The 22,381-nt window shown below is 44.9% G+C and overlaps 1 protein-coding gene across 1 annotated transcript in view; it reads left to right on the top strand.

Moving 5' to 3' along the window:
* The window catches only part of ppic (peptidylprolyl isomerase C), a gene marked incomplete at both ends in the record, with an annotated part of 15,419 nt that extends 1,823 nt beyond the window's left edge, over positions 1–13,596 (top strand). The window contains 5 exons of the mRNA XM_083645190.1: positions 2,105–2,218; positions 2,439–2,532; positions 5,044–5,111; positions 5,388–5,504; positions 13,468–13,596. Coding sequence (XP_083501316.1) covers positions 2,105–2,218; positions 2,439–2,532; positions 5,044–5,111; positions 5,388–5,504; positions 13,468–13,596 — 522 coding nt within the window. The remainder of the gene's footprint in view (positions 1–2,104; positions 2,219–2,438; positions 2,533–5,043; positions 5,112–5,387; positions 5,505–13,467) is intronic.
* Between the last annotated feature and the right edge of the window lie 8,785 nt (positions 13,597–22,381).

The following is a 22,381-nucleotide window of genomic DNA, read 5'->3' as shown; positions in this document are numbered from 1 at the left end:
ACATGACATGTGGCATACCATCGCAGATACTGTCTAACCTGGTGATGGAGGGCCTCTTCCCCAAATTACGGGAGCTCATCTCCCTTGACTCAAAGGCAAGATGCACGAGAGGCAGAGGAACTGGATGCTGATCAGTGATATGGTCTACAGCCTGTTGCAGCACAAGGGCCATGCAACCCATTACAAGGCTGTGGTGCAGCGGTGTGAGGCGGGACGTCCTGTGCTGCAGGCCTCCATCTGAACAGACATGGACCAGATCATCATCACCACCAAGGAGCATGTCACCAACAAGATGTGAGTGGTGGTCCACCCTAAGGCAGAGAAGCTGCTGAAGGTGTGCATCCAGCCTTACATCAGCTCCACCCTGGATGGGAGCATTTTAAAACCAATATAAAGGAGTTGCTGGAGAGCAACGTTCCCATAATTGACTGTGTTTGTGGGTTATGACCTATACAATATTTATATCATTTGATTGTTTGTGTTGCTCCATGATTGAATGACTGCACTGACCGATTTTCATGATTTTATGATTTGTTCATGTTTTACTGTATATTTCCCTGCCTTTTACTCTACTTTGCTTTGAACAGGTGCTTTTAATGACATCTAGGAATGGGCATAGAAAATTAGCCAATGCTACAAATACTGGCATATATGATGATGTCATCAGACGTGGACAATGTTATATGTTGTGTATCTGTCCCTACATGAATGCATACAAATGAATGAATCAGGTTGGGAATTACTGTAGTAGAGAAATAGTTAGCGCTAGTTAGCTTAGCACATTGAATGGTAGTCAATGGTAGGCTACTGGCTAGCAGGGCTGTCGACGGGGGAACAACTCATACAGTTGTCCCGGGCCTCATATCAGTGGGGAACCAGGGCGGCCCTTAAAAAATAAACAGGGCCCCCCTGGTTCTTTTGCAGTCTTATGCTAATGTTTTTCATGTAATACATTTACTTAATATGCTCTTTCTGTTAAACCTCAGGACACTTTATTCATCACACACATTTAGCTTTTTGGACGTTTTTGTCCCCTAACCATATTTCAGTCAGGACCACTTTAGTCAAAACACAACACCACTTTAGATAAATGTAAAGCTTTTATTTGCTTTTAAGTTAAATTTGGTGGTATGGCTCTCTTCTGGAGGCTCCCTGCCCTTCCACGCAGCAAGCATGGAAAGCCTAAGGCAGGGAGAGCAGCAGCAGCAGATTCTGGGAGCTCCTTGCCCCTCCATGAGCAACATGGAATATCCTTAAGGCAAGGAGCAGCAAAAGACCCCCAGGTACAGAACAGAGCAAGCAGCAATGACAACAGAAATGACATTGTTTAAGTCAGATATAGCATGAGAGGACAACAGAAATGACATTGTTTAAGTCAGATATAGCATGAAGGAGATGCTGGGGAGGAGGTGGGTTGCAAACAGGCTTGCAGAGGAAGCAGCAATGACAGGCAGAGTAAAGCAGGTGTAAATAGGCCGCCCCTTTTGAGTTGAGCCAATGGCATCAGCTGAGCCGATGTGGGCTGGGTTTGAGATCAGCTCCTAATCAGCTGTGGGCTGGGCTTGACATTCGTGGCATGCCTGAACTACCGCCTTGCTCAATAAGTGTATGTTTTTTCTCCAATAATACGTTTTTTGTTGCTTCAAACAACTTCAGTCCTCATCATAGATACCAAGTTTTTAATCGTTTTCAGAATTTTAACCCTTTAAATGCCAGTTTGTTTACATAAGGACACTGTTTTCTGTAGTGTAAAAAAAAATGATATTATTTTCCAATATAATACATGCAAGTTGTTGTTTTTGTCTTTTGTTTGTTTGTTTGTTGTTGTAGTTGTTTTGTGTTTTGTGTGTTTTTTATCAGAACCTGTGATATGTCAAATATTGGCATGTAACACTAATTTTGATCCATTTTTAGTTTTCGTGCATTTTTTTTTTTTTTTTTTACAAAATCCCAATTAAAAAGGCTTCCTCATTTAATAAAAAAGCCCCCAAAAATCACTGTATAAATGGGTTCACGAATGTATTATTAACACAATGTGTCTGCCTTTGCGTGTGTGTGTGTGTGTGTGTGTGTGTGTGTGTGTGTGTGTGTGCGTGGCGTGCAGGTGTTTTTCGACATCACGGTGGCAGGTCATGAGGTGGGGCGGATCGTCATCGGCCTGTTTGGTGAGGTCGTCCCGCTCACCGCCAACAACTTTGTCGCCCTGGCAACCGGAGAGGTAGGATCATGGGGCGCGTGCACGCACGCACGCACACACACACACACACACACACACACAACACTCACACACTCTCCCTGTCTCCCCTGTGTGTGTGTGTGTGTGTGTGTGTGTGTGTGTGTGTGTGTGTGTGTGTGTGTGTGTGTGTGTGTGTGTGTGTGTGTGTGTGTGTGTGCGTGTGCGTGTGTGTGTGTGTGTGAGTGTGCACGCGTGTGTGCAGAGAGGCTTTGGCTATAAAGGCAGTAGGTTCCACAGAGTCATCAAAGACTTCATGATCCAGGGAGGAGACTTCACGGCTGGAGACGGGACCGGAGGTGAGACCGCATCAGAACCCAGACTATTAACAGCATTAAGTCCAAACCTATGGCTGGCCAGCGTGATGGGTTTGTATCATTGACATATATAAATGGTCACACATGTGGTCTCCACCTCCTACCAGTATGAAGAATTGAAGCCAAAATACCCCAGATAGGGCAACATTTGGGTATGAGATTCTGCGCAGTAGTGACCGGTGGATGGGCCACCAGGGCGGCGATCGAAATGTTTCGGCTTCACTTTTGAAGAGCCGACATCCTGTCCATAGTTAATGGTTCATACTAACACTAAAAGTCCATTGACTTAAAGACCCATTCTGTATTTCTTCTATTTGGGGAAACTGCGCCCCCTGCAGCCTTATTTTACTGTTTCTGCTTGTACTCTCTACTTTGCTTACTTACCTTTCTGCAGTGGTTATAACTGGTTGGCTGGAGGGGAAAAAATACCTCCAAATATCCCCAAATGTTATTGTCTCGACTTGTACCTAATCTTGCTGCTAATCAAGCTAGCAAGTAAAACTTATTTGACTTATTTTACCAATGAAATTAGCTAGCTGTGTATATGTTTTTGTAGCACAGCATGCGGCACGCAACTATTCTGGAGGTCGTAAAATCCTAATTGAAAGTTCTGTGTTCCGAGTATGCAAACAATTCGCTCGAACACGTGAAATTGACTCGATCTTCTATCAAACAATGTGCAGTCTTATATTACATTCAGTAAAATGGTGTATTTACAAAGCATGTTTCAATGAACAATGGTGCAGCCGGCGCAATATAACTATGAGCAGGCAGTCATCTCAGGGTCTGGAAAGAGGAAAAAGAAAGACCAGAACGGCAACTTTTGCTAATTATAAAGCGGGTGAAGTGGAAAGGAGGAAATAATGTGACCTGCAAACACTGTGATTCTGTGTAACGTTACACATACAACTGCAATGCTTTGGTATTCTTTGGTAAATCTGGCATTTTAATTACAATTAATTGATTGATTGATTGATTGATTGATTGATTGCTCGTTAAAGCAGCTACGAGCAAGATTTTCGATTGTTATTAAACAGTCTAAATTTAATATGGATGCCTCACATCTTACCTCTAATAGTAGACGAGACCAACGCAGAGTAGTCTCGCTTGAACGCCGAGTGAATCGGCCAGTGTTGTCTTGATGATTAGTCTGTCTGCGGCCGGGGCAGATCAGGAAGTGAAATGAAACAGTTTGCGGCAGCCACTTCGGCCATAACCACAAAATAACAAAATGACTTCCAAACAAACTGTTAGAATATAACGAGAGATGTTCGCGAGAGTAGCAAGCCCCTGGATGTAGCGAGCATGCCGTTCTCCTTGTTTATGGTCTGTTGCTAGGCAGGGCGAAACGGTTGAAGGCAGGCAGCTGCCGTAAACCGTTTTGTTTCACTTCCTGGTCTATCCGGCCCGCCGCAAGACAGACACAGACTCTATAATCATCAAGAGAGCAATCTCCGATTCACACGGCTTTGGTCTCAGCTACTATTATAGGTAAGATGTGATGCATCAATATTACATTTAGACTATTTAATAACAATCGGAAATCTTGCTCGTAGCTGTTTCAAGGTTACCGATGAATGATTCAGGAATTTGCTTACAATTTGCATCCCTAAAGTTCCGAGTTGTTTTGAACGCAGTATTACGCCCCAACATCCTTACCGTACTTCCCACTGGACTAGTTCAATAGCAGACTGTTGTTCTTACACGACCACTGGAGGACAAGGCGTTGTACAAAAGGGGTCGGCAACCTTTTTGATATAACGTACGATTTCAAATGTGCTTGTCACACCATAACAAGATGAATGACTCACACATGAAAATGTAAATGTTCAAAAGATCTGTAATGTTATTATTATGTCTAGTGTTAATGGATCTGTAGTGTTATTCCATCCCACATCCACAGCACGGTCCTTCTCTGTCTTCAGCATTTCTCATTTCTCATCTGCTTTCTGCTGCCATGGAAGGCAACCAATCAGTAGAGTGGGTCACTACCGTAAATATCCTACATGAAATACTGCGCAACTGCAAATAGCTGTGAGATAAGTAATTTGGAAGGGCACGTCAACAACTTTACAAAAAATCTCAATTGCGCACTTATTGCTAGTCTGTGCTGCCGTGTCACTGGTTTACCCTTCCCGTGCCAGAGGTGGATTGCTGACCCAATCTAGACATATTTTTTGGTTCACAGACGTTGAGATTCAACATAGTTGTTTGCACAAACTTAACATTCCAACATTTGGTTCTGGCTCCTGGACAGAGCAGGACAGGACTTCACTATGCTCTCCTCCATGTCCTCGACAGAGCAGATCTTCACACTGCTGTCCTCCTCTGTCCTGGACAGAGCAGAACTTCACACTGCTGTCCTCCTCTGTCCTGGACAGAGCAGCACTTCACACTGCTGTCCTCCTCTGTCCTGGACAGAGCAGAACTTCACACTGCTGTCCTCCTCTGTCCTGAGGAGGACAGGACTTCACACTGCTGTCCTCCCTGCAGGTCGCAGTATCTACGGAACAACGTTCGCTGACGAAAACTTCAAACTGAAGCACTTAGGGGCGGGCTGGGTGAGCGTGCACACACACACACACACACACGCACGCACGCAGGCACGCACGCACGCACGCACGCACACACACACACACACACACACACACACACACACACACGCACACACGCACACATAAAATTAGCCAAAATCCTTTAGGAACCTAACATTGATGTAACATTAATATACAGGAATATTGTGTCCTATATGCATGGTGTGTGTGTGTGTGTGTGTGTGTGTGTGTGTGTGTGTGTGTGTGTGTGTGTGTGTGTGTGTGTGTGTGTGTGTGTACTAGGTGAGCATGGCGAACGCGGGTCCGGACACTAACGGCTCTCAGTTCTTCATCACGGCGGCCAAAGCTCCGTGGCTCGACGGCAAACATGTGGTGTTCGGGAAGGTCCTGGACGGCATGGTGAGACCAGAGACATGCTCACTGACCACACACACACACACACACACACACACACACACACACACACACACACACACACACACACACACACACACACACACAGACATGCTCACTGACCACACACACACACAGACATGCTCACTGCCCACACAGACAGACATGCTCACTGACCACACAGACAGACAGACATGCTCACTGACCACACAGACAGACAGACATGCTCACTGACCACACAGACACACAGACATGCTCACTGACCACACAGACAGACAGACATGCTCACTGACCACACACACAGACAGACATGCTCACTGACCACACACACAGACAGACATGCTCACTGACCACACACACAGACAGACAGACATGCTCACTGACCACACAGACATGCTCACTGACCACACAGACAGACAGACATGCTCACTGACCACACAGACATGCTCACTGACCACACGGACATGCTCACTGACCACACGGACAGACAGACAGACAGACATGCTCACAGACCACATGGACAGACAGACATGCTCACAGACCACATGGACAGACAGACAGACAGACATGCTCACTGACCACACAGACATGCTCACAGACCACATGGACAGACAGACATGCTCACAGACCACATGGACAGACAGACATGCTCACTGACCACACAGACATGCTCACAGACCACATGGACAGACAGACATGCTCACAGACCACACGGACAGACAGACAGACAGACATGCTCACAGACCACATGGACAGACAGACATGCTCACAGACCACACGGACAGACAGACAGACAGACAGACAGGCAGACAGACAGACAGACAGACAGACAGACAGACATGCATGCTCACTGACCATGGTAAATGGCCTGGATTTATATAGCGCTTTTATCCAAAGCGCTTTACAGTCAGTAGGTACATTCACCCATTCACACACCGATGGCGGCAGGTTACCACGCAGGGTGCTGCCACACCAACGGGAGCAATTTGGGGTTCAGTGTCTTGCCCAAGGACACTTTAACATGCAGACTGGAGGAGCCGGGAATCGAACCACCGACCTCTTTTATCCAAAGCGATTAGTGGACGACCCGCTCTATACCGCCTGAGCTACAGCCACCCAACAACCGACCACACAGACAGACAGACAGACATGCTCACAGACAGACATACAGACAGACAGACATGCTCACAGACCACACAGACAGACAGACAGACATGCTCACAGACAGACATACAGACAGACAGACATGCTCACAGACCACACAGACAGACAGACAGACACGCATGCTCGCTGACCACACGACCCCACGGTTGCCAGTCATCAGTCACTGTTTTTTCAACACTGTCTGTCTTGTAATCAGGAGTTTTTGTGTGGTTGTGGTTTCCACACTATCTGAGTGAGCTGCGACAGGGGATCACACATGACAGGATATTTCACCAGGAGAATCCCAGAGCAGTCCACAAACACAACTTCACACCAGCTTTATTCTTTCTAAACACACACTCACATGACGTAAAGTATATGGGCCATTCCACAGAACCGGTTCAAAGTCACAGTTATTCAGTCTGAGTTGTTAAGTTTACTGCTATCTCAAATGTTCGGTGTCAATAGATAATAGAATGATGCTATTAAATATCTAAGATTTGCATAGCTACTGAAATGTTTTTTTAATGTGTTTTGTTGTTGTTGTGGGACAGTGGTTTGTACCAAACCGGTACCTTCTCCTGTCTGTAGCCACATCACCACATCCATCGTTGCCTCACTGGCTCTCCCACTCACTGTGCTGTCATTGGCTGAAACACGTTGATGGCTCTCTCCCTCACTGTGCTGTCATTGGCTGAAACACGTTGATGGCTCTCTCCCTCACTGTGCTGTAATTGGCTGAAACACGTTGATGGCTCTCTCCCTCACTGTGCTGTAATTGGCTGAAACACGTTGATGGCTCTCTCCCTCACTGTGCTGTCATTGGCTGAAACATGTTGATGGCTCTCTCCCTCACTGTGCTGTCATTGGCTGAAACACGTTGATGGCTCTCTCCCTCACTGTGCTGTTATTGGCTGAAACACGTTGATGGCTCTCTCCCTCACTGTGCTGTCATTGGCTGAAACACAATGGCTCTCTCCCTCACTTTGCTCTCATTGGCTGGAACACGTTGATGGCTCTCTCCCTCACTGTGCTGTCATTGGCTGAAACATGTTGATGGCTCTCTCCCTCACTGTGCTGTCATTGGCTGAAACACGTTGATGGCTCTCTCCCTCACTGTGCTGTCATTGGCTGAAACACGTTGATGGCTCTCTCCCTCACTGTGCTGTCATTGGCTGAAACACGTTGATGGCTCTCTCCCTCACTGTGCTGTCATTGGCTGAAACATGTTGATGGCTCTCTCCCTCACTGTGCTGTCATTGGCTGAAACACGTTGATGGCTCTGTCCCTCACCACACTCGCTCTCATTGGCTGGAACACGTTGATCGCTCTGTCCCTCACTGTGCTGTCATTGGCTGAAACACGTTGATGGCTCTGTCCCTCACTGTGCTGTCATTGGCTGGAACACGTTGATGGCTCTCTCCCTCACTGCACTCGCTCTCATTGGCTGGAACACGTTAATCGCTCTGTCCCTCACTGTGCTGTCATTGGCTGAAACACGTTGATGGCTCTGTCCCTCACTGTGCTCTCATTGGCTGAAACATGTTGATGGCTCTGTCCCTCACTGCACTCTCTCTCATTGGCTGAAACATGTTGATGGCTCTCTCCCTCACTGTGCTGTCATTGGCTGAAACATGTTGATGGCTCTGTCCCTCACTGCACTCTCTCTCATTGGCTGAAACATGTTGATGGCTCTCTCCCTCACTGTGCTGTCATTGGCTGGAACACGTTGATCGCTCTGTCCCTCACTGCACTCTCTCTCATTGGCTGAAACACGTTGATGGCTCTGTCCCTCACTGTGCTGTCATTGGCTGAAACGCGTTGATGGCTCTGTCCCTCACTGTGCTGTCATTGGCTGAAACACGTTGATCGCTCTCTCCCTCACTGTGCTGTCATTGGCTGAAACGTGTTGATGGCTCTCTCCCTCACTGCACTCTCTCTCATTGGCTGAAACAAGTTGATGGCAGCAGGCTAGATATCTAATGGCCCATTTCCACCGCTGGTATCAGCGCGGCCCCGCCCAGCTCGACTCGACTCGCTTTTTTGTCTCATTCCACCGATCAAAAACCTGGACAGCCGGGGTTGAGTCATGCTAGTTTTGGTCCCTGCTTTGTTGAGGTTCTAGCCGGTACCATACGGTGACGTGAAAACACTGCAGATGACTGATTGGTCAGGCAGAATCATGTCTACTGTGTCTGGAATGATACTTTCTGTCAATGCTGGATACCAGTTTAGTGGGACTTTACCTTGTCTTCTGTTATTTCCATCAGTCTTTTGTGTTGCTGCCTTCGGCTCTGGTGAAATCAAATTGATCTTGTTGCTCAGCTTTAACATGACAGTGGTTTTTACTTGTTTTGAGAGAGAAAAAGTCTGCTGCTCGGGAAGCCCTTGTAGTTGTGTGTTACGTCGGCTCCGCTAGGTTTAGCGAAGCCGCGGTTTTGCCTGGTGAGTGGCGGGCCCTGGTGGTGGATTCCCTTCTCCCCGTAGCGTAACATGTACAACGCGAATGCATGTAAATAACAACAGATTGATATCCATTCTCCTGGCCGATGGTCTTAATTGCCCATGTATGTCATATAGAGGCACCAGTATTTCATATTAGTTTAAAAGTTCCGTGTATGGATTTAATTTTAACGTTATACATTGCCCTACTTGGGCTATGGGGCGGAGGGCAGATATGCTGTCGCTATGACGACCAGGTGTGGGCGGAGGCGAGTAAACTTGCTGTGGAAGCAAAGTCTATATCAAGTAGAGTCGAGTAAGACCAGGTCGAGTAGAGCTGTACTGTGCTGTTATATGTGGTGGAAATGAGCCATAACAGGCGTGTGACTCATCCGGCCACCACTCACGTCTGAACCGTTGACACAGAGCCAAGGGAGCTGGAAGGTGGGTGCTGAGGGTGCTGCAGCACCCCCTGGTGACAAGAGATGGGATTTTTGAAATTGTTGGATTTGGCTGTCTTGTGTTTATACAACCAACAAAATGCATTAAAAAACTGTTTGTGGTTCCCAGCTCTAATCCTATTTCATACGCTCTCTCTTAAAAAGTGTTTGATTTTCATCATCATCTGGTTTTCATAATAATAAATAATAATAAGTTCAGTGTTTATGCCTGTGTTGCTGTCTGTTGTAGTGTAAAACGAGTAAAGGGAGAGCAGGTGCTTACATGAAAGTGAGTGAGAAAAGGAGAAGATACTGAATAATGACATCACAACAGTATAATCCTAATGTTAATTTAGAATTAAATATTCTTCTAAATATGGATAAAAGTCCAAAAAACATCAAATTTTCTTACAGTCCCTTCCTTACAGCACCCCCTACCTAAAAGTACTTCCAGCGCCACTGCAGAGAGCAAGCGAGCACCGATGTGCCTCTGATCTGACCTGGGTTTTTTCTCCGCAGAGCTCTGAAGGTGCTCGCCCTGGCCTCGGAGCACTTCAGAGCTCTGAAGCTGCTCGCCCTGGCCTCGGAGCACCTAGTCTGAACTCAGCATAAAGCAGCTGAATGTAATTAATGGGGTCACCTCAATGTTCTGCAGGACTCAATGTGGGCTCAAAGTCCCCAGTAGTGGAGGTTCGACTCTTTTTACTAACTTGAGTTTGTATGAGTGACTCACTGAAGAGAGTCGTGTTTTCGAGTCACTCGAGTCACCTGAGTCAGTTACCCGCAGAGCTTGGGGAATCGCCCCCCCCCCCCCAGAGCAGTTCACCAGAGACGTCCGACTCTGCTAGTCTGCTGGATAACTTTCAGTTTAGCCCTCGAGTTGCTCTGAGTCTGCTAACTTGAATGGGCTAAAATAATTGAATCATGCGGCACTTCTGGACTTTCTAAATGTTATTGGACCAGATGGATCAAATTCGGATAGTGAAATGGGTCATTTCGCGACGGCTGTGTTGTGATTGCGACGCTCAAAAGCATCTATCCAGCTCAGTGCAGCTCAGCTGACTCCAGACCAGTAGTCATACTCGCACCCGCTGAGCCAACGAGTTCCACCCACTCAGGCAGAGGCATGTCAGCTCAGCTCTGCTCGAGCTGACTCCAGACCAGCAGTTGTACTCGCTGAACCACTCAGTTCATTACGTGCGTACACTAGTTGTAGTTTTAAACTGTTGTCATTTTGCAGTTCATCTCCAAAATGCAGCGATTGCAACTTGCAGGCATTTTTTTCATTACTAAATAATTACTTTTGCTAGACGAACGTTATGTATATTGTAGTCTCACTGGCCAGCCTCCCCTCCCTTCCGGGAGAGGAGTCTGGCGGCGCAGGTCTCCATTGTGGAATTGCGATGGGCGGCGCTTAGCAGCAGTGCCCTTGGAAAATAGTTTCCAACAATCCAATTTGCCATTTTCAGCGTGTAGCAACGAGCTAGCGTGTAGGTTTCTGCCATTAGCTTGCTAGCTAGTTAGCATTGTTGTGAATTATATGTGAAGTATATTGTGAATCATTTCTAATGTGAGGGGAGCAAATAAACCAACTCTGATGGGGGCTATTTTTGTTATACATAAAATTATGTTATTGTTTCCATTAACATTCATGGCTGGTTACTGACTGTGGCATGGAATTTGTGGATGAGGGAGACGAGTGCTTGCCTGGTGCAGACGGGTTGAGACAAGTCGAGCTCAGGGCACAGTGGTGACAGGAGGAGAGCGAGCGGGGAGCTGGGGCTCCGGGCTGGGCTGAGCTCGGAGAGCAGGGCGAGGATGGAGTAGTGAGTGAGTTCGAGGCAGCGAGGGCTCTGCTCACTTCGCTCGCCCTACAGCTCAGGGCACGGAGGGGATGTTCCCTCTGGGAGAGCGAGTACTGAGTTGAAACAAGCTGCAAATTGGTTATTTTCTCACAGGGCTAATACAGCAATTAACTTGATACAGGGGGCGAGTCGACGATGACTCGTGACTCCCGAGTCAGTAAAAAAAGTCTTGGGTTTCAAACGATTCGTTCAAACTTGCCCATCACTAGTTCCCAGGGCTCAATGTTCCCAGGGTTTATATGGCACCTAATGTTCTCAGGCCTAATATGTGCTCTCTCAGGGCTCAATGTTCCCAGTGGTAAAAAAAAATAAAAGCTCACCATTGTAAATCTGATTATGATCATAAGATTTATATCCACTTTGACAAGCATCACAGGTATCTCTTTACTAAAGCTGTGACAGGGGGGCCTCTGACAGGGCCTTGCTGCAGCCGCCCCCTCCCTCTGGAATGCCCTCCCCAGTCACATCTGACAGGCCAAAACTCATTGTCTTTCATAATATGTCATCTAAAAAAAGAAAGAATGGAATATGAGAATATTAGAATATGAGTAGAATTACAGAATATTATTACTCATATTATGTTTAGTAATGTTTCACTGTTGCTTTTGACCATGCTCAATACACTTACAAACACAGGACAAAACAACTTTAACAAAGAGATGAACATATTAATATACAGTAGATGAGAGAAAACAAGGTTATAGGAAAAGCAAAAATTTGCAAAATTGCTCCCAATGGCTGTGCCAGCACCCTGAATGAATGGAGGCATAATTGTAAAATGATTTGAGTGGTCGGTTGACTAGAAAGGTGCTATATAAATCGAGTCCATTTATATACCAGATAAACCCACATAATATACCAAATATCCATATATTTATTGAATAGCTAATATAACTAACATCCCTATTTCCTATCTAATATACCTATGTAAATATTGGATATGCCCAATTTACCTATTTTCTATTTACTTAATTTATTTATTTCTCTGTTTATAAACAAGGAAAATTTAAACATGGCAGATTATAGCCAACGGCTAATTGCCATCTATATTCCTATTTGCTGAAACCTAATACATATGGCTAAAGTATATAAATACCTCATTGAATACAGTTACAGCTTTATAGCTACAGCAGGTACAGTACCTAATATTTCCTATATATTCTATATTATAAAACGGCTCTCTCAAATCAAGCAATCTGATTGGTTCACAGCCATTGTATAAATCCAATAACCCACTCCAATAACCCATGGCCATGGGTTATTGGAGTGGGTTATTGGTTGCCATGGCAACTCTCTTACTAAAAGCCTTTGGTTACCTCAAAAAAAACAAATGGCGGAGACAGCTGTCAGATCCTTGTGAATCGATCTTCGCTTATAACTTTACTAATACTTCGCAGAAAATTATGTTTTGTACAAGAATAAATGCGGGCTAATGTCTTCTTTGCAAAAAAAAGGCTGTTAACCCCGCATTTAACCCCGTAACGTTAGTTGGTGTCGGGCTTTGCAGAAAGCACTCAGCTTCTCAGCAAGCTCTGAGAATGCAGCGCTGCGCTCGAGCTGCCTGTCGGCTTTCCAGAAAGCTCTCAGCTTCTCAGCGAACGCCAGGATTGGCCAATGTCAACTTCAGTCTCCAGAACGATCCAATCAAATCACCGGCACGTTCTTGCGGTCCCGCCTTACAGTAGTGTTTCAACTGACTCTATCAGAATACCATGCCAGTCGGACTTATAGTATTATTATTATTATATTATTATACTTGGAAACCGTTTTATAAAAGCAATATAGCACTCGAGCTGCGTGGTGTTGTGGCATATATCCCGCTGATAAGCTGTTATCCCTTATCAGCGGGATATATTCGCCACAACACACTTGCTCTCATGCTATATTGCTTAAATATACGTGTGTCATATTTCCTGTACAGCTAATATTATTTACATGATATACCTATTTTCTGTCTAGCTAAGACACATGGATGAGGACGGTCTTTGCTGTGTGTGTGTGTGTGTGTGTGTGTGTGTGTGTGTGTGTGTGTGTGTGTGTGTGTGTGTGTGTGTGTGTGACCTGCTGGTTGCGTTCCAGGCGGTGGTCCACACCATCGAGCTGCAGGACACTAACGACAGGAACCTGCCGCACACCGAGTGCGTGGTGGTCAACAGCGGCCGCATCGCCGTCAAGGAGCCCTTCAGCGTGGAGGTGGAGGGCTGGTAGACCAGAGCACCGGGCTTCAGCGTGGAGGTGGAGGGCTGGTAGACCAGAGCACCGGGCTTCAGCGTGGAGGTGGAGGGCTGGTAGACCAGAGCACCGGGCTTCAGTGTGGAGGTGGAGGGCTGGTAGACCAGAGCACCGGGCTCCATCACGTACTATTGGTTGATGCTAGAAAGGAGCTCATAGCTACATGAGTCACATGATGATCAAGCATTTTGAATTTCCGTTGGCGCGACTCTCTCTTCAATGTTTCTGGTTTGTCCAACCCAGTTTAGATGAAACCACAGCCACCTCCGTATGACGAAAGCCTCGGATTTCAAACTGGAAAAAACATGGCAGCTCGTTTGGAAACGTTATCTTCTAGAAACCACAGAAACACGCACGCACGCACGCACGCACGCACGCACACACACACACAATGTGTTTCTGTTGCTGAATCTGTCTTCATTCAGCCGCCCAAGGCCGGATTAACCATAGGGCAACCGGGGCAGGTGCCCCAGGGCCCTCGGGGTGAAGGGGCCCTCCAAAAAAAAAAAAAAAAACGGTCCGGCTCATGTTGGGCTCCACAGAACTATGACACAAATCTAAGACCAATCAGGACAAAATAAAATTTGTTTCCAAGAAGATTAAGTCTGATGATTTAGTCTCATTGGATGCCTGTGGGCAAGTGGTGAGCAGGGGCGCGGGAAGTGGGGGTGTGTACTGAATAATGACATAATAACAGTATAATACTAATAAAAAAAATACTTCCAGTTTGAAATCTGAGGCGTTGGTCATATGGAAGTGGGGGTGGTTTCATATGGAAGTGGGTGTGGTTTCATATGGAAGTGGGTGTGGTTTCATCTCAACTGGGTGGGGAAAATGACAGACGCGACCGGAACATCACTTTACCTGGATCCTGACGCATGGGTCAGAACGTTCTGGCGAATACTCTGGAGTTTGTTTTAATGTACCTGTAGCACCAGATGGGTGGGGCTTTCACTGTGTTAGGGTGGGGCAGGTCATGTCACTGTGCTGCTGTCAATCACAGAAAGGTCAACTTAATTGACTTGAACCCCGCCCACCTGCCACTGGGAAATGCTCAAACAAACCCTGTAAGTGTTTGTAAAACCTCTTTGGCCCTGGTCTGAATAATATGAGAAATGAACCACATCTTCACTGTCCTGCAGGAAGCTTGTATCTCCAAACGGAAACGTTCTTCAGGGACTGAGACAAACCGTTTTTCCCAGAGATGACGAGGCAATGTACATTTTTGACATAATCCATCATCATGGATTGTTTGGTCGCTCGATAATTAAACATTTTCTCCACATCAAAAATCAAACTAAAGAACATGGATACAAGCGTTTTGCAGGACACCAATGATAAATTATTATTAATCTACACTGGTGATTGTTCAGAAGTCCCATTTGAGATTAGCCAAACATACAGTGGAGGAAGAGATCTGAACGATCTCTACTGCATGCAGAGCTAATATAACACTGATGTTTATTAAGTTATTACCAGAACATATCAGCCCCACAGACACTAGCTCACCCTAACGTGACATAAACCATACACACTTGCACATGCAGACGTATTATGTAGCACAGTGATTCTCAATGTCCGAGGACCACCAGAGGTTCCACAGGGTCCCCAGCTAATTGATGAATTGTTCAACTTAACCATTATTTAATTTAGGCTTATGATAAGACAAAACAATTAGAGAATGTAGAAGAATGACTATTTTGATCATAGTTTGACTGTTATCTCTCTACCTACAATACAGACAGTCATGGAATTGTAGACAAAATCATATCTGAGAATACAAAGAATATTCTCAGATTCGGGTTCAAGAGACAAACTGTCATTAGGGGGGGGTCCATGGCTTGAATGTGGCCTAAATGTGGGGTCCTTGATATGAAAAAGATTGTGAATCTCTGATGTAGCAACTCATTTAACACTTATTGCCAAAACCTGCTATTGCCAAATCTCCTACATGCCATTTGCACTATCTAACCATCAAGCAGCATGCTTTCATGTTTCTTGATCCACCAACATGAAGCCTGCTAACAACATTATGCAAAACTCCTCTAACCTGTGTACTGTAGCAAAATGTCAAATAGTGCCACTGCAGCAATTTAATGCTGTGAATTTTGTCTAAAAACGCTTTTTTTTTTTTTTATCATTACATCATTGAAAATGAAGGTGTTGATTTTGTCATGTTTTGTTTAATGCAGACATTTCTAGCATTATCACCATATCACTTTTAAAAGAAGAGCACAAACTGCACAGGATGGAGATATAGACAGTTTTCTAATCTATTGTTTTAAATGTTTCTGTTACACAGTTTTCTATTGTTTTAAAGGTTTCTGTTACACAGTTTTCTATTGTTTTAAAAGTTTCTGTTACACAGTTTTCTATTTTTTTAAATGTTTCTGTTAGACAGTTTTCTATTGTTTTAAATGTTTCTATTAGACAGTTTTCTATTGTTTTCAATCTTTCTGTTAGACAGTTTTATTATACCACTTTCATACCAACGACCAGGGTCGGACCAGGGTTTACTTGAGCCACATTCAGCCCTTTTTTTGTCAATTGACAGGAAGTCAGTCAACACGGGGTTAATCCACTAAATCAGTCAACACAGGGTTAATCCACCAAGTCAGTCAACACGGGGTTAATCCACCAAGTCAGTCAACACAGGGTTAATCCACTAAATCAGTCAACACAGGGTTAATCCACTAAATCAGTCAACACGGGGTTAATCCACTAAATCAGTCAACACGGGGTTGATCCACCAAGTCAGTCAACAAGGAGGTTAATCCACCAAGTCAGTCAACACGGGGTTAATCCACCAAGTCAGTCAACACGGGGGTTGATCCACTAAATCAGTCAACACGGGGGTTGATCCACTAAATCAGTCAACACGGGGGTTGATCCACCAAGTCAGTCAACACGGGGGTTGATCCACCAAGTCAGTCAACACGGGGGTTGATCCACTAAATCAGTCAACACGGGGGTTGATCCACCAAGTCAGTCAACACGGGGGTTGATCCACCAAGTCAGTCAACACAGGGTTAATCCATAAATCAGTCAACACGGGGGTTGATCCACCAAGTCAGTCAACACAGAGTTTTTTTTTTATCCCATTTTTATCCCCCATTAGTGCTAATTTTAATTTCTTTATCCTGGTTGCTGCTCCACCCTCTGCCGATCTGGGCAGAGCCGAAACTGGCTCCATGCTTCCTCCGAGACATGGGCAGTTAGCCAGCCGCTTCTTTTCACCTGACAGGGGAAGCTTCACCGGTAGGACATAGCACGTGGGAGGATCACGCTATTCCAACCAGTTCCCCTCCCTCTGAACAGGCGCCCTTAACGACCAGAGGAGGCAGCACTTCAGCGACCAGGATGTTGCATGTTTTGGAAGGGGTTCCTATATGAAGGAAACCCCCAGGGGGCACGGGGAGAACATGCACATGAACATCCACCAATGCAGTCAACATGGGGGTTAATCCACCAAGTCAGTCAAGACGGGGGTTAATCCACCAAATCAGTCAACACGGGATTTGTCATTTTGATAGACAGGGTCATTTCTATTATTACCTTGTGTTAAATGTTAAAACAAGCACAAATTCATGTGACATCATCCACACCATTGTGAAATTTACTCCCCCTTCGCCCCCCTTGTAGCCAACTAGGAATCTCGCGCACTACGCGTACTCGATTCAGGGTGGAGACTCTGGAGACTGACACCGCCACAGACAGACTGATGACATCACAACTGCTCAAGTGACATCACTGATGACATCACAATGGTGACTGACACCGCCGCCACAGACACCACCACCCACTTAGCCAATTTTAACTAAAGAAGATTGACATGAACACACACACACACACACACACTTGACCTCCATGTCAAATTTCAGCCTCCTCCTATAGGGTGAAAACTGCCCGCTAACGCGTGGTGAACTTTGTGTGGACCAACCAACAGAGAGTGTCTTATAGTGCTGCTGGTCACCACAATTTTTTTTGTAAAAGTCAAAAGACGGTTATTATTATTATATTCCGTTAACACAACCACTGCCATGGTCATGGCAATTCAGATAGGACCCGGGTCACAACCCTGGAGAGATGCATAACATTACACCATGGTCTGGGTGAATGCTCGTTTCTGATTGACCAGCAGGTGTACGTTAAAACCGTTAAACGCACACATAGTCCGGCTCAAGTTTAATCACATGTAAATGGGAACAGCTGGATTCAACTCGCTATCTCAGCTTCTATGAGCTGAGCGGACTAGCTTCCCTGCACCATACCAGCTCGTATCCAAGGCTCGGCCTATTTACTGGAACAGCTAACAACGTTTCCATTGCATGAGAAGCTGACGGGATAGTAATGATTGTTCCACGTATTAGTCGGTTTCCCAAGTGTTGCTAGGTAAACAGTTAAAATTCACGAATGCTTTAATTTGATATTGTTGGCAAATGACCATGGTACTTGACCAATGCACTTCGCCGAGGCAACCACATCGTGCATTAAAATAGATGAACGCACACCTAGGAGTTGATTATCCCTTACTTAGAACACGGCTCTCTTGAATACTCGATTCTGATTGGTCAATCAACAATATTCACCGGTCATTATTTCTCGACAACCGACCGCTGCTCTGCCACACCTGGATTAATCAGTTGATAAGAGCTTTTTGTCAGCAAGACACTATACTAATTAGGCCAACCAGTTGCAGCTGTGGTGTCTTGTGTGCCAATTACGAATGAAACCGCTTTGTCGTTGAAAACGCTATTAAAAAATCTATTTGAATAATTATTTTTGTCAGATTATTGAATGATTTAGTTGTAGGCCGTGTTCTAAGCGGGATAATGTATATTGAGGCGGTGATTACTGGGAAATAATGACCTTCAGGTGAACGATTAAGCCCGACGCGCCTTCCCCCGTAATCACCGCCTCAATATACATTATCCCCAGGGCCGTAGCTAGCTATGAGGACGGGGAGGTCCGGACCTCCCCTAATATTTCAGAGAAGAAGAAAAAAACAAAAAACAAAAACAAAAAAAACAATCTGCATGGAAAAGCATGACAAACACGGGATCGCTTTTATTTTGAAACGAAAGGCAGGTCAGGCAGGAAGTCATCTGACGCCGCGTCCGCGGTAACTTGATTCCGAGAGAGCAGCAGCATGGTGGTGAGTGATGACTGTCTGTCTGCCTGGCGAGATAATTGAAGGTGAGCGAGCTGCGAGACAGTGAGCGAGTGAACGACAGACAGTGAGTGACACTGACAGATTTTTTAGCAACAACCAAGAAAGTAAATGTCTAGTCTGTCTCTTAAGTAATGTTACCTGTGTGACACATTGGGATGCTACTGGCTAATCATGCATGATGCCAATTGCCAAGCTCCCGAAGTCAGGTTGGTATGCAGGTGGCTATATGCATGGTTTCAGTTTCATGACCCAATAAGTAACAAAAAGAGGTGGTGTAAAGTTAAAAACAACATAATATATTTTATTTTATTTTTCAATCGTTCCTATCAGGAATAAATAAATGTCCCTCTGTATTGTTTTTTTTATTATCGATGATGACTTTGTGTGTTGTGTACGGCTTGGGTTGTGTACCTGTGTTTGTAGGTGTCATTTTGATATGAATTTGGCTAAAACAGTTTGTGTTTGTTAGTTACAATTATGTTGACAGGAGAGCTGAGCAGGTGGTGACATGAAAGAGAATATACTGAATAATGACATCACAACAGTATAATCCTAATGTTGATTTAAAATGATATATTACTCTAAATATGGCTTAAAAAGGGGAAAAAAAAACATCCGCCTCCCCTTGCTGGACCTCCCCTATTTCGGAACCCTGGCTACGGCCCTGATTATCCCTTACTTATAAGCTATAGAGGGTATGCACACCCACTGGAACACGCCCCCTCAATCAGGAATGAGTGTCAAAATGAGTGTCAAGTTCCTCCCTAGGCAGCAGGTGTCAGTTATCTAGGCTGATTACTGCATTCAAGCTCAGTCTTGCTGTGACTCAGTGGGCGTGACCCTGCAGTGACTTCTGCCTCTGTGACATCACATGCATACCCTCTATCAGCACAACAAATAGCAATGTGGGTGGTGCTATTCACACTGAAATGAACCCTGGTCCGACCCACCTCCCGAGGTGGATCGCCGAGCCGGGTCAGGCAACCCGGGTAAACCCGTTCAGACCTGGGAATAGCCCTGGGTGTGAAAGGGGTATTCGACTCAGTAAATTCCTTCAAGTGTTCTGCATTTGTTAAAGGAACACCGTCGATTTTCACCCAACTTTGTATCATTACAAAATCAGGATATCTGAAAATTGAAGAACTGAATTCTGATAGTTGTTTGAAAATCGGCGGAGTGTTCCTTTAAGCTACATTCTGCTTGTCCGTCTGTTGTCTTTCTTCACTGGTGTCAATGCTACATGTAACATGTTATTTATTGGTTAACATTGGTTAATATATATATTTTTTTATTGTGACAAGTGGTGGAAGACATATCCCGTTACAGTATGTTGCTTTAAAGCATTGGTTGATCTGATTCTGATTCTCCTGTAGCATTCTGAAATTCTTATTTAAAATTAGAATCTCAATGATAGGTGTCACCCAAGAGAACCAAACTGAAATCTTATGGATTATAACTTTAACAAACATATCACACATCATGGTTTCTGTATTTGCAATAACAGCAGCAGAAAGTGCCAAGTGTATTTTCTACAATAAATGCTATTGCAAAAGAACCTGCGCCTCAGTTCAGTTGTTTTGGTTTTACACTGATCTGTCTCTTTAGCAGTGTTGTAATAGATGTCACAGTACATATCATATCATTTAATACTTTTCCTCAAGTCATATAATATAGGTGGCTTTAACTTCTACCAAAGTCATTTTCATGTGTGTGTGTGTGTGTGTGTGTGTGTGTGGTGAATAAGATCATCCAGAGTCAGGTGAGAATGCATACACAGAGGCACACACATAGGTGATGTGCTCACACTAGCCCCTCCAACTCATCTCCAGAGGCAGGCTGTTTTCAGTCATATCCACTTCTCTGTGAAGGAGACACAGCAGTCTCTCACTCCACGTTAATATAGTCCATCTTGCTGTCCAAAGAGCCAACATTTGCCAGCATGATGGCAGAAACAGCTGGCTTGGTAGGGTTAGCCTTTAGCCTAAGGCTGACTCGTCCGCTTCCACGTCCTGCTGTCACGTTTCATTATCTCTTTGTTTTTCAGTTCAATTATATTCAAAGTTCAAAGAAATCCAGTATTAACCAGCCAAGTGTTTTCACGTTCAATAAAGGCATGATGTCGCCGAAGTCGTAATCACATGAATAATCGTGACGTCAATATCAGTCAAAAATAATCATGATTATGATTTTTGCCATAATCAAGCAGCCCTGGTGAAAGGAGGAACATCTTGTTAGTTGTCAAACGTTTTCGGGGCCTTGTGTCTAGGGGTGGGAATCACCAGATGGCCCATGCACGATACGATATTATCACGATACTCAAGTTGCGATAGTATTGCGATATATTGAGTATTGCGATATATTGTGATTTATTACCTTTTTTCAACTGCAAATGATTTCCCCAAAGGAAAAAAAACTTTGTCAACATCTGTTTGATCTAATCAGATCAAGTTTCCAGTCTGTTCATCTCACTTCAATCATTTTTATTGCAGCAAAATGGGATTGTCAAGCAGACAGACTGACCAACACTGTCATAAAACCTGTCATAAATGTTGCATGCACTTGACATTTTCTATAATAAAATATGATAGTTGGCATTCGATACGATATATATGCTGTAGCTCAGGAGGTAGAGCGTAATCGCTTTGGATAAAAGAGGTCGGTGGTTCGATTCCCGGCTCCTCCAGTCTGCATGTTGAAGTGTCCTTGGGCAAGACACTGAACCCCAAATTGCTCCCGTTGGTGTGCCAGCACCCTGCGTGGTAACCATTGAGTTATAATGAATGGAGAGAGCGTCCCTATCTCCGCCCTGTATGTGTATTGAAGCCAAAATCCGGCCAGATCACTGAACCAGAGTCTGCGCAGTAGTGCCCTTGATTGAGAACCTGTGAGCTCCCCGCCCCTCTGAACTTTCTTATGTAGAGCTGCTGTTTCTAGAATGCGCACAGTGCGTTGTGTATTTATACACAGTCTAGCTCTGTAAATATAACACTTTAAGTTGTAATATTTTTTGTCTCGCCAAAAGTAACCAGGAAGAGTCCCACTATGAGATCAGTTTATCAAAATGACGCCTGTACGAAAATCTGATTTTGGTTGTCGGAGATTTCTCCTCCGGGCTGCTGTGCTCTCAGCCCGGACCGGAAGTGGAGGCTCCTCTCGGCCTCACTGGGGAAATTATCTGATCCACTGCTGTGTTGATTAAGCTAGCCTAATGTTTCCGTGGCATTTTGATTAACTTTATGATTTAATTCCTTTTGGAGCAAATGTTGGTTTTACAAATCTAACCTTGACGCTTTACGCTACGTTGTTTACTGGTATAGTGTGGGTAGGGCAGCCTGCTGTAACGTTCCATTTAATATAGCTCAGTGGTAACGTTAGCCTAGCTGCCTAGTCTCGTCTCTGTTAACTACCGTATATCCTTACAACAGCTAAGAAAGGAGCTTGTGAAGAACGAACAGCCCCACAGTCAAAGCATTTCTCTGAGATATCCATATAAAAATGTTTGTTGCTTTAATACCAAAAATAAAACCTCTGTTTATGTGACGCTAACGGCTAACCCGTTAGCGATTAGCTCATGGCTGGTGCTTGCGT

Source organism: Poromitra crassiceps (genome assembly GCF_964638095.1).
Source record: "Poromitra crassiceps genome assembly, chromosome: 10".
Taxonomy (NCBI): domain Eukaryota; kingdom Metazoa; phylum Chordata; class Actinopteri; order Beryciformes; family Melamphaidae; genus Poromitra; species Poromitra crassiceps.
The sequence above is the reverse complement of the archived record's forward strand: the minus strand, read 5'-3'. Positions and strand labels throughout refer to the sequence as shown.